Below are 13,565 nucleotides of genomic sequence, written 5' to 3'. Positions count from 1 at the left end.
AAAAAAATAAAAATAAAAAATTTGAATAGGTCAACATAATATAACATTTGAAAATAAAAATATAAAAAAAAAATAAAAGCATAATATCAGGTTAAATCCAATCAAGAATTTACCAGTGTCACCTTAAGTTTGCTTGATGATAGATAATTCAACCCTAAACATCCACGTGTGTTTGTTTGAGAGTTTGAATTTTGAATTCGCACTTGAATAGTAAAAATTTTAAATTTCAATAATTATGTAATAAGAATTGATTGATGTATTAAATGTAAAATTGATTTTTAGTATAATATAAAAAATAAAAGTTTTTTGGAATGAAATTTTGTGGGAATAGTGAAAATTCCACAAAATCCTTCAAACAAACACACCCGGAGATCCATTTTCCATACCAAGCATAAAACTAGTTAGCAAATCCTAACAAAATTTACAGTAAGAACCATATAAATGGGAACGAACTCAAGAACTTTATCATAAGCAACTGAAAATTAAAAATAACAAAATCCAAAAGAGATGAAACCACTTGGGACAATCAATCAATCTTCCAAAAGACTAATTAAGATCAGATAAATAGAATAGAAATAATTTACAAGTTACTTGGAGGTCTATACACCATTCCTTCATCATCTTCAGAATGAACCAAATGTGTTTTCACCACTGTAAGTCATGTATAGGAACCCATCCTCATCTTTATACTCCTCGTAAATCGTAGACATCAATGCAGCTGCACCACACACAACACAAGAGCAAGTGATGTATAAGAACAAGAACGCTGATAAAAAAAAAAAAAAAAAAAAGTGATTTCAGTGTAAAAAGAAGAAATTTTATCCTCATTAGTTACCAGTGGGAGGAAGAATCTCGTTGACAAAGACAAATATAGCGCTCTGAGGACCGAGTTTAATTCTTTTTCGAACAACATAAACAAATTGCCCGACAGTCAGATCGTCAGGAACAAGATATCTGCATTGTTCAAATATCAAACATTATGATAAGCATATGTATATGAAACAACAAAAACAGAGCAAAAATCTTTTTATCCGACATGCATTTGGCCGACATATATATTCTTAATTCATTGAAATCATTTAGAAATACATATATTGATCACAATGCCAAAATTTTCACCAAAGACATCCTAAATGCCAATCCTAACAGACCATATTAGCTATATATTAAGCAATGTTCGATATGAGCATAGTTACAAACTTTTTCTTATCAATGTTGGGTATGTCACTTCTATCGGCCTTCTCCACGATAACCTGCATATAGATGAGATAGATATATCGGAAAATTGGAGGGATAGCCAAAATTAAAAGAAGATGAAAGTTATACTAGTTCATGGAAATTGAATTCGAGTATTTGTCATCTTTAATACCGGAAGCCTGTCGGGGAACTTGCCCCTGATTCGAGCAGATTCAGCCCGCCGCTTCTCTGCACCATAGCAAAACATCACCAAGAACATATAAATTTGAGTAAAATACCAAAAACAGTGGAATTCGAAGAACAATTAACAGTTTAACACTACAACCAACACTTAGACCAGCAAGACATGAAGCCAGATTTTGCTTTTGTGAAGACAACAAAATGCCTTCTGATATGATATAGTAGTTAATAATCCACTATCCATTGATTTTCATCGCTTTGAAAATCGATTCTCTCAAATTCAACCAGAAAAATCAAATTTCCAAAACTCCAAATATTAACGAACAACTATCAGAACAGATCAAAAGCAATAAATCACACATACACATACATACGCTGATACGCACACCCAAACCTATTCCCAAACAACGCACGAAATTCTCAGACCGTGTATGCCCAACGATACAGAAAATTAACAGTGGAGATATAAACCACAATAAGAACATATTAACAGGTTAATTAATCAACAATCCAATAGATAAGATATTACCTAGTGGGTGATCCAACTTGAAGGAGCCTTTAGCCATTGAAAAAAAATAATAAGAAAATCAACAATTGGCTGCGCCGAGGAGAGGTCGAAAATGTAGAATTAAAGAAAACACTGATGAAAATTAGGGTTGTGCAGCAGGAGAGAAATCTTGCGAGAAGGTAGAGGCGAAGAGAAATCAATTTAGCCGGAATTCTCGCAGTCGGTGATCACTCGTTCACTCGTATCTTATATAGTACCAATCTAATGTGTGTGTTGAGCTTTTTATACGCCGCCATTGTTACCGATATCCATTCCTCGCGTAACTTCAGATTTGCCAAGCCCGATTCTTTCTCACGATAGATTAAAAATAATATTTTAAATAATAATAATAATAATAATAATAATAATAATAATAATACTCGCTCTGTCCCATGTAGACACGGAATTTAGGTAAATTATAATTAGTAAATAATTAAAAAGTATATTAGTAAAAATAATTATTATTTAATAAAAATAATTATACATTAAGATTAAAATAAATATATAATTTAATTAAAATTTAAAAATTATAAATTTAAAATTTAAAATGCATAATTATATTTCCAAAAATAGAAAAGATAAATTATGTGGGACAAACGAAAATAGAAAATAGGGACAAATTATGTGGGACGGATGGAGTAATATTTTTAATAATAAAAAGTTAAATAAATCTTTAAGACAAAGTAAAATAGTCACCGAAATGTTGTATGTTTCGGTTATAGTTTAGAAAATTTCTCTCAAATATTATATTATTATTAGGAATAAAGCATTAATCTAAATTTTTAAAGTTAATATAAAGGAAAATAAATATTTAAAAATAATAATAATAAATTTTATTTTTTTAAAAAAAAAATCTATCCAAACGAGTTTAAATTCATCCGCTCCTATAGCTCTCATCTCTCACTGTCGATTTCATCTAACAGAGTGTTCCTACCATTAGGGTGTTTGTTTGGGGGATTGGATTGATTTACAGTATTCATTCAATTTTTTTTCTTAAAAACATAGTATTAAATATCTATTTTTTATTTTTATATTATATTAAAAATTAATTTTACATTCAAAACATCATATCAATATCTATTTATATCACATTATACAACTGTTTAAATTCAAAATTTTTACTATTCAAATCTCAACTCAAAATCCAATGTCTATGAATTTTATCGTTTCATATCCCTGTTCCTGTTGAACCCTAGATAGAATTCGACCACAAATTTTACAAAGGTTTTGCACCTAAATAATTTTATTCAATTTGAAATTTTATTCACTCTGTTTAACAATAAATGATAAATTTATATAAAAATTATATTATACTATATACTCTTTTTGTTCCAGTAAAAATGAGTCATTTGGTTATAAATAAGAAATTTTGGATAGTTTAGGTTAGTAAATTATTGATAATAAATTGTTATTATTTTATTATTTTTATATGAGTAGTGTTGTTGGTATTTTAAATATTGTTAAACTCATATGCAATATATATTATTTTGTAGATGATAAAATTATATATATAAATATATATTTATTTATTTATAATTAAATTAAAACTAATTTTATAGAAAAAATAAGAAGTTTTAAATATAAATAAAAAAAGATATTTGTTTATTGATGAGAGAATATATAAATAAGGTTGTTTTAAGTAAGTCCTAAGTAAATATATTTAATATGAATAAATTTATTAAAAAAAAAACCTTTTGTAGAACAGAAGTAATAATATTTATATAATATATTATAAATTGAAAGAGTATTTATTTTATTATAATTATTAAAATGAAATAGTAATTTTATTTTAAAACGAATATAAATGAAAATGACAAAACAATCAAATATTCCCAATACAAGTGTTTTAGCAACAGTAGAATTTTGATTTAGTTAATAGAAATTATAAAAATATTTTGGAGAAATGTGATATTTGAGAATGTAGTTTTATTTTTTTAAAAAATATTTTATAAAATAAATAATATTTTTTATTAAAAATATATATTTACCTATTATCAAATAATTATTTAAATTTAATATTTAACTATTCTAAAAAATATAAAAGAATTTATTTGATTGTGGTTTGAAATTGATTTGATATGTGTTAAATATGAAGTATTTTTGCACAAACGTCATTGAAATATCTTTATATATAGTATTTTTGTGTTTGTACTTAACGTTAAAAATATTTATATATTTATATAATATTTTGCACAAATATCATTGTAATAGTATTATAAGACATTAATAGATTATTTTTGTCATTTTTTTAAAATTTATATTATATTTTTATATAATAATTAATATTCAAATATTAACACGCAAAAAAATAAATAAAATCCTTCCAAACGAAATAGTAGAATTTATGTGATTGTGATTTGAAATGAAATATTAGAATCTTTCTTATAAAAAACTATGTAAGTGTACAGTGTTGATTTTGGTTTAAAGTAATAAGAAAACAAAACGATTCATTTAAGATTATTTTACAAATAATAAATCTAAAATTTATAATAAACATTAGATATGATAGTAATAATAAAAAAATAATGTTAAAAAACTTAATAGTATAATATTAGAAATAAAAATATAAATACTAGTATAAAATTAGAAAAAAATGAAACAATTATTTGAGGTGAATTGAAACTTGAAAGGGTGATTTAAGTCATTTCCTGTTCTTCTTTATTATGATCAGAAAGCAAAGGAGGCTGGAATCTGTTAAACACAGTATAAGCAGAAAACACAGCCAACAACAGGAAACAGCAGACCCCAATTCCATGGAGACTCAACCCCACTACAACTCTTCTGCACAGCTTCCCATACGACGGGCATCCCTCGCTCCACGTCACTGCCTCGTCGCCATTGTAGGCCAGGTACAGGAACTCCCCTTGCGCTGCCATTGACGTCACCATTAAGTACGCTATTATCTGCTTCAATCGCAATTAATTAGGTTAGGGTTTCTGCAGTCATTATTAATTAGAGGATGGCGATCGATTTTGATTTTGATTTTGATATTGATGATGGAAATGAGAAGAAAACGAAAGCAAACATGGAATGGAATTTTAGTAAATGAAAAATGGGGCCTCTATCCGTAGTGGAGGAAGATCACCAAGCCGCCATTAATGGAACCCCCAACCGTAAGATTCAGAATTCATAAAGCAGTAGTAGGAGATGCATTTAATTTCAATTTAATTTGCCTTGGTTGGAGGAATTTATTGTCCCAACCTACCCACCCCACCATGAATTTATGCCCATCTCCATGTTGCCTATCTGTCTGTTTACTTTAATTTGCTAATCCATAGATAATCTCAATTGTTTGATTAGATTGGATGAAAGAGGTGAAGATGGATCATTAACCTGGTCAGCAACGAAGAGGATCCATGGTTTTTTTAGCAGCCATTTCTGCCGCGAAGATAGTGCAGTCAGAACTGCATATCCAGCAGATATTGCGCTCACGCAAACCATATACCTGAAAGAGAAAAGGGAAAACTGTTAATCGACGACGAAGACGATGATGATGGTGATGGAGAAATGTTGTTACTCGAGAGCAGTGAGATTGCTGAATTCCAAAGTGCCATAGTCGGAATTATTCTGCTTGGTGGTGACGGTGATCCATATGGATGCTGCAGCGCTGAGTGGAACCACCAACAGCCTCAGTGAGAAATCCACGACTCGAATCTTCGATTCGTGGCCTCCAAAAATCCCCATTTTTGTATTATTGTAGACTTACTGAAGAAAAATGCAGAGAGAGGTATGTGGAAGGAGATGAAGAAGGAGATGACACACAGAGTGAGCTCAAGCTCTGCCAAATAATGGAAGTGAGGGTAGTTTTGGAACAGAAATATCTACATCTATATCTATATATATATATATTGTTTGACTGGCAATGGAGAGCTGGAAATATGTTGGTGTTGAATCCAGATGGCATATATACATACATATACATACATACACGTATCAATTAGGGCTTCGACTTGCCCCCAAGGGAATGAATAAATTAAACATATAATTCTAATTAGATTAACTAGCTGTTGCAAATTTAAATGATAATAATAAAAACCCATCAGTACTTACTCTGCCATTTAGTTGTGACAACATTATTGAAATTGAATGCATTTACATATGTTAGTTTGTGCAGATCTAGAGCTGTCTATTGCAAGCTGTTACATATACATATATATATATATATTATAGCTGTAAAATGTATGTAATGATGAATTAAAGGGATTTGGAAGAAAGCATATTTGGCTACATTCTTTACAAACTCTACACTGCAAAATAATGATCTAATCTACTCAGACTAAAAGGGAGCAGATTTCCTCTTGCAACCTCCTCGTACATATACATGTATATATATATATATGTATATATATCATACATATGTGGATCCGAAATTCCGAAATGTACGTAAATTCCGAAGGGATCTTATTAGCGTCGTCTCGTCCCGAGATGGGACAGGACAGGACAGGACGATCGACCACAACAAATGCGCAATTAGAGTGCCGTATTCCACAGAACATTCTCACCTTCGCCGCATCTCCGGTGCACCTCCTTGATTCTATCCGCAGAGTTGCAGATTCCGCTGCACGTCCAATCGAAGGAGGCGACGCAGATGTTACCCGCCTGAGCTTTCCACTCGCAATCTGCGACGGAATTTTTTGTTCTAATAGTTAGTTAGGATATATGCGATGACAACTATGATTCATATGTTATTACCAGGTGGTGTGCCGCAACACAGTCTTCTGTCGTCGATATGCTCGACGTCGAGTCCAATGAACCACGACCCAAGAGAGACGTCCTCGTTTGCGTATTTGTGCAGAATATGCCTGCGGGATAGCACGTTGACATTATATATGGGTTCGGGGTTAGCGATGTTAAGAGAAAGAAGACGTCGAGAGTCGAGACACCCACTGGTTTATTAAGATATACGAGGCTAAGTCTTTAGAAATCGCGTATAGCTGTCCCGTCGCATGACGAAAGTACTTGTTCCCGTTCTCGCCGAATTTCCAGTGCTCGGGTTCGTGATATCTCACTCCCCTGCAAGTAAATTTTAATTAGAAATGTAAGAATTTCTCTAGTTGGTTTATACACCGACAAATTATTGCAAAAATTATTGCAAGAATCGTTCTTACTTCTGAGCCAGAACGGGACCGGATTTCATGCACCCTATATATACCCTCGGTTTCGTGCGATGCCTAGCGAGTGTCGCTCCCAAGGTTGCTGGATTTGGTAATAACGGGATTAAAAAACATTTAAGAAACATCGATAGTAAAAATCCAGCAATGTCATTTTAGTACTTCATTCATTCTTACCTATGTTCACGTGAACATCATCGTCGACCTTGACATAAAAATCTGCATCCCAAAGCTGGACGGCCGTGGTAAAATATGTTTTTGTCTTTGCTGATAGCTCAAGGTACCCTTCAACATGATCCTGGAAAATTTTACGACTAATAAGGATCGCGGCACGGGAAAGGTAAAAATCGCTTGAAAGAAAAATAATAATTATAACAAAATACCAGTCTTAGAAAATCGCCATGCTTCCTGTCTTCGGCTTCGATGGCTCGATCAAGAATACCACCGGACGTTGCACTGGCAAGCCGTGAAACAAATAAGACGATGTAATAATAAGACAAGGATTCTGAACAATGATATTATGTTCCTCACCTGTGACCGATCACAAATCGGACAATAATGCCTTTTTCTTCCTCGAGCCTTTTTCTCTTATCACCTGAATCGTGCAAGTAAAAAAAAAAAAAAAAACGATTAACACAGCCTTCATCGATCTAACTCAAAAAATGTGAACTTTAAAGACAACAAATCTGAAGAACCTTGTAGCATCCACGTCGCACGTACTGAGTCTCTTCTCTTGCGGCTGCTAAAAGCAGTGTTGATCCCGACTACCATTAAATATTTTCTTTTCTTGGTCGATTCGGGGATCTTCACGTCTTCCGATATCGGGGAACCGGTAAGCAACGAATCCTGTGCAGCCCGTGCTGCAGCCAGTTCCATTTCCAAGTCGGAAATTTTCTTGTCCAGTGTACTGTGAATGTTCGTAAGCAACCATTACTTTCGTAATCCTCTCTAACATAATATCGTAGCGAGACATAACAACGTAAGACCTTACTTTATAGCATTGTGTGTCTTCAAAACTTCCCCTATCGCATCCTTGGATCCGCCTTTTACATCCTTCAAGAAATAAAATCGAAGAATCTCAGAGTAATCCCAAATGGATCAATGGCAAAACAATTTAAACTTCTCCGCACAATACTCACAACTTTCGGACTACAGCCATCCGAAACTAACTTCAGCTTTTCGTCCGAAATTCCCTTCAACCGTGACACGTCTTTACCGTCCGGCATTATCCACATCCTATCATAAATGAACTTTAAAATCTTACACAATCCACATGTCCTAATCTTGTAGAAGGACTAGAAAGATCTGGTTAGTTTCGACAATTCAAATCCAGAATAGCAGAATCTGATTCACAAACAGACTTGGCTCCTAATATCTTGAAATCCCCAGTGAAGAATTATCCTAGAAACTGATCATAGGTTCAAATGTTGGACACAGTTCTTGTCCTAGATTTGTAATAAAAGTAGCTTCACTTCTGCAACTTGAATGAAATAAAGTTTTCAATCTTCCAGAAGATCTAAACAGAGATGGAAAGATCTGAACTACTAAGCCAAAAATCAAATCATTAGCACCACTACTAAAGTGAACTTACACTTTTCAATCGGATCACAAACCAATTCAAAATGCTTAACTATGGCAATCATCACAAAATCACCCCCAAAGAACCCTAAAAAGGCTATACCCTAAATCAATTAAAGCAGTTATTGCAAATCTAGAAGATGAAAAAACCTGTCGGTGAAGAACATCCCACCGCAGAAGCAGCAAATACAGAGTAATACAGTGAGCCTTCTTGAGATGAAACTCTTCGAATTTGATTCAACAATCCCTCTCGTCGTCTTCCAAGACATCCTTCCCTTCCCCAAATAACTCGTAATTGTCCGAATTAAGCGCAGTTCATCGGAAATCTCGAGAAGACCCACCGAAATCAGCTCAGTAAACAGATCCAAAAAAAATCCCCAAATTTTCAGCCGATTGCAACTCGAATTTAAGCAGCTGAAAGAGGAATTAACGCTCTTGCTATTGCAAGAAATAGCGTAGAAAAATAAAGAAATCGAAGATCGGGAAAATTGGAAATAACTTTACTCAGCCGACAAAAACGAGGGCATAGATAGATACATTAATGTATTTTCCTCTGGATTCGCGAAGAGCACATTTCTAGATACATACCCATCAAATTACAGGGCTCCTCAATCTGTGAAGATAGACTGCTACTTTTAATTTTGTTTTCTTACAGTGGAATCTGAGACGGAAGCAGCAAAAAGAGAGAATTGAGGAAGAAGACGAAGTACGTGGAATTTTGAGAAGAACGGAATGAGACCCACCGCCCACCCAACTCCATGTCTTTATTTTAATTTCTTTTTTCAATTTTAATAATAATAAGAATTTATTTTAATGCCAGTTAACTTTTACGGTCCCTCCATAGCTCTTCCCTACCCCCTGTTGAGTGTCGGTGGGCCTGTCTGCCTCTCTGCAATTCTGACCGCCATTTTCTTTTTTTTCCCCAAGGATTTCGAGGAGATGGTGTACTTTTATATTGTTTTTTTCATCAAATCCATGGAGGTTTTGTTGGGTTTTCTGTTTTCAATTCTTGGCCTTAATCTATCGTGTCAAGGATTTACAGGTACTGGTTTTATTTACTGCACCGAAATCTACAGCCAGCCATTAAATTAACAGTGAAGATGATGGATGGAAAAAGTAATCACAAAAAAGGCAGGAACTTTAATGAATTGGGTTCTTGTTTGATTCGATTTGCTACAAGATAAGATTCGAATTTTGTTGGGTTTTGATCAGTTGTTAAGCATCTTCTTCGTTAGTGTTGATCGAACGTAATTAGTAAAAATAGACAACAACTGTATTGTGGGTTTCCAATAATTACATTGTCTGGGATATATTGAGGAGGTGTGTGCTTTTATTCTATTCCAATTTTATTTAATACTTTTATGTTTTCTAAATTTTTGATCAAGTGCCAAAAAAGATCATAGAACACATGGTGCACGTGTGAAGAACATGGCTACTGTCTCCCTCCCTTCTTCCTTCATCACATGAAATAATTTTACAGCTCATAATCCATCTTCTCTTCTTCTTGTCCATTCTTCACAATATATATATATGTATATGTATCTGTAATGATCACAGAGGTTGCCATCAACACTTGCAATAGTTTTTAGTCATGAAAGTTTAATAATAATTGGTAATATGAAAATTGCTTGTGACCAACCAGGCGAGGCGTACGGCCCCTCTTAATTAAATTTATTTGCAAGAATTTCATGGAAATAAATGGTTAGTATTAAATAGTATCATAAAAAGAGCATAGAAATTCATGCTTTTTTATTAGAGGTTGCTTTGAGAAAAATACAATGAATGATGTGGTGGTGTCAACTGCCAAAGTATTTGTTACAACTGCCTGCCTGCTTCCTCCTGCTACTGCTATACATTTATTTATTTATTTATTTATTTATTTATTATTATTAATTGTGTATGTATAGAGAGGGTAGAGTAGATCATGCTTAAGGACCGTAGGCAATGGAACTGACAGATTCAACTTAAAGTTAAGGGAATCTGCCTCTAAGTTTAGGACCGGTTAGATTTTTAAAATAATAAAAAAGTAAATTAAAATATTCACTTATTTTCAATAAGAACAGTCTTATTTTTATAAATAATCATATCACCGTAAAATTACATTTTTTTTATTTTTATTACACAATTGTCACTACTTTTTACACTAATACACTCATAATGAAAAAAAAAAAGTTTTTTATAGGTAGTTTTTATCAAATCTCGTGTCCAAAGTAATAGTTTATGTAATTTAAAAAACATAACATATATATACATATATATGTTATTATATTTTTAACTTAAAATATTTTGGTTTGATAATTTTAAAAGAAAATTAATTGAAACGCTTGACATTAGGTAACTGTTGGTGCCCTTTCAACTCTTCCACAACTACCGCCTCAAATCATTAGTGTATATTATAACCTAAGCAAAATTGACCTAGATGTTTATATTTTTAATATTTATGGAACCGTTTTTACATATCTTATATTATTATGAAAAGAAAATAATATTGTTTTAATACAAACTATTTAATTTAGTATTTTTTAGGTATTAAAAAAAAAAATAATAGATAAAAATACAAATACACTCTATGTTATGTACATATGTTTTAATGAACAATCGTATTTTAAGTTTGTTTGGGTTGATTTTGATATTTTATTAAATAAAATTATTTTTTATTGAAAATGTATGGGTCAAAATAGTTGTTTGAAATCCATAACTAAATTACATATATTCCTTCCATCAAAACTTGGCTCATTTCATCTTTTAAAAAAATTAATAAATAAATAAAAATTCTATTTCTATTTTCATTAATTTATTAAATTCTAAATTATTTTCTCTAAATATTAGTAGATTTTCTGTAAATTTGAAGTAATATTTTAATGTTAAAATAAAATAAAAGTTAAAAAATATATTATAAAAAAATTATTAAATTATTGATAAAAAATAATGAGATAAATAATAATAATAACATATTATATAAATATTTACTTTTATTAAATTTTGTATGCTCAACCTGAAATTCAACTATAACCCCATAGCCAGGCCAACATACTGGTAGATTCTTGGCCATTTATCTGTTTCAATAATACCTACCATGTGGATAAACGATGATCGACGGCTATAAATTAAAAGGATTTGGAAATCCAACGGTTGAGACAAAATTATTGACTGTATTATCCTTACTGTCTTAAATTAATTAAATCGAACACAGACATAAGTACTTTATCATTGAATTAAAATATTACCAAGATTTTTAGAATGATTTTTAAAATAAATAAATAAATAAGCCATCCATAAGATTGCTATAATAATTAGGTTCCAATATGCCATCAAGAACATTGACCTTAGCTAATAGTTGACTCTCTTCATCTAATTAATTTATTTATTATTAATTATTCATTTTTCATCATTTTGTAGGCCAACTAGCATCCAATGATATTATTTGCTCTTGACGTGCCCAAAAGAAAATGGGACATGTAATTGATTAATAATAAAAGAAAATACACTGGGCCTGGCCCATTTCAGAAATTGGGTTTTCTAGTCCAATTCGTTTAGAAAAAAGTAGTGGGGCCCGACCCGTTTCGAGAATTGGACCTCGACCTATCAAGCAAAACTCAACTAATAGATAATTAAGAAAAAATTTAATAATAAAATTTAAGATATGTGCATTATTATTATTATTATTATTATTTCTTCATATAAAATTATATACCACAATCTAGCCCATAAAATTAATTATATTGGGCAGCCTTGGCTAGACTCAACTAATTTATAAATATTTTAGCCCAACTCGGGCCGACGGTTAATATATAATTATTTCGTTCAAATTCAAATTATTCTATTTATTATTTTTATTTGTCTCAATTCAAAGTATTTATTTTTTTTAAAAAAAAAATTATAATAATACACTAATACCAAAATATCATTAATTTTTATTTAAATTTCAAACATATTATTACACATATAATTACTTTAAATATAAAATCAAAGGATAAAAAAATTCAAAATCTCATGCACACTTCCACTAACCAATAAAATGTTATTATTATTTAATCATCTATGAAATCCAAATGGCTAATTTATATAATTTTTTATTAGTATTATAAGATACTAATAAAAATATTTTTGTAATTTTTTTTTTAATTTATACAACGTTTTGATATAATAATTAACATTCAAATATCAACATGCAAAAAGTAAATAAGACCCTTAGAAGCATATATTATAATCCAATTATCCTATGTTTTGGTATTATTTTCAATGACATTATCACATTTTTTCTACAAATGCAACATCAACATTTATTTTTCAATATATAAGTATGTTCATCAAACTAAAGCATGTGTCATAAATGGAAATAGGTTTTTTCATTCATTTAAATATGGCCGTGTTTGTTCGAGGGATTGGATTTTTTTCACTGTTCATCCAATTTTTTTTTTTAAAATATAAATCAAACACATATTTTTTATTTTTTATATTATACTAAAAATCAATTTTATATTCAAAATATCACATCAACACCTGTTTATATCACATCGTACAACTATTCAAATTCAAAATTTTTACTATTTAAATCCCAACTCAAAATCCAAACCTCCAAACAAACACAAATATTTTTCTTGAACACATAATAACAAATTTACTATCTTTATTAGTTCATACATATATATATATATATAATATCAATTAAACTCATTTTTCAATTAATTGTTTAAATAATATAACTTTTTTATATTATTTTTTATTTTTTATTTTTTGGACATGCAACAGCCATAGGAAAGTAGGTAGAAAGAGTAAATACTTTTTTCTCAGTCTTAATTAAAAATACAATTTTCGTCGCATTGAAAAGTTTGTAATTTTTCATTTTTGTTTATCCCAAAATAATATTATTATTTTCTAATTTAGTAATTCTATTATCTACTTAGCATAATTAATACTCTTTCAACTTGTAATATATTACACAAATATTA

At 30.6% G+C, this 13,565-nt stretch overlaps 3 protein-coding genes across 3 annotated transcripts; all 3 read right to left on the bottom strand.

Annotated features, from left to right (window-relative positions):
• Positions 1 to 438: 438 nt before the first annotated feature.
• LOC127247701 (autophagy-related protein 8C-like) lies at positions 439 to 2,213 on the bottom strand. Its single transcript, XM_051269670.1, has 5 exons — positions 1,907 to 2,213; positions 1,370 to 1,425; positions 1,201 to 1,253; positions 836 to 954; positions 439 to 718 (listed from the first exon to the last, which is right to left on the bottom strand). The coding sequence occupies exons 1-5, from the start codon at positions 1,941 to 1,943 to the stop codon at positions 624 to 626; spliced, it is 360 nt and encodes a 119-aa protein (XP_051125627.1). The 5' UTR covers positions 1,944 to 2,213; the 3' UTR covers positions 439 to 623.
• A 2,307-nt stretch (positions 2,214 to 4,520) lies between these two features.
• On the bottom strand, positions 4,521 to 6,004 carry LOC127247680 (CASP-like protein 2D1). The gene is made up of 3 exons (XM_051269642.1): positions 5,442 to 6,004; positions 5,258 to 5,369; positions 4,521 to 4,827 (listed from the first exon to the last, which is right to left on the bottom strand). The coding sequence occupies exons 1-3, from the start codon at positions 5,606 to 5,608 to the stop codon at positions 4,561 to 4,563; spliced, it is 546 nt and encodes a 181-aa protein (XP_051125599.1). The 5' UTR covers positions 5,609 to 6,004; the 3' UTR covers positions 4,521 to 4,560.
• A 149-nt stretch (positions 6,005 to 6,153) lies between these two features.
• LOC127247679 (probable beta-1,3-galactosyltransferase 2) lies at positions 6,154 to 9,358 on the bottom strand. Its single transcript, XM_051269641.1, has 11 exons — positions 8,764 to 9,358; positions 8,175 to 8,271; positions 8,027 to 8,088; positions 7,731 to 7,942; positions 7,567 to 7,630; positions 7,419 to 7,491; positions 7,213 to 7,333; positions 7,033 to 7,120; positions 6,812 to 6,937; positions 6,617 to 6,726; positions 6,154 to 6,543 (listed from the first exon to the last, which is right to left on the bottom strand). Exons 1-11 carry the CDS (start codon positions 8,880 to 8,882, stop codon positions 6,395 to 6,397), a joined length of 1,221 nt encoding a protein of 406 aa, XP_051125598.1. The 5' UTR covers positions 8,883 to 9,358; the 3' UTR covers positions 6,154 to 6,394.
• Positions 9,359 to 13,565: the final 4,207 nt, after the last annotated feature.

This window comes from Andrographis paniculata, unplaced genomic scaffold, assembly GCF_009805555.1.
Source record: "Andrographis paniculata isolate CXL003 unplaced genomic scaffold, ASM980555v1 Contig32END, whole genome shotgun sequence".
Classification (NCBI taxonomy): Eukaryota; Viridiplantae; Streptophyta; class Magnoliopsida; order Lamiales; family Acanthaceae; genus Andrographis; species Andrographis paniculata.
This window is presented reverse-complemented; position numbering and strand designations above follow the sequence as displayed.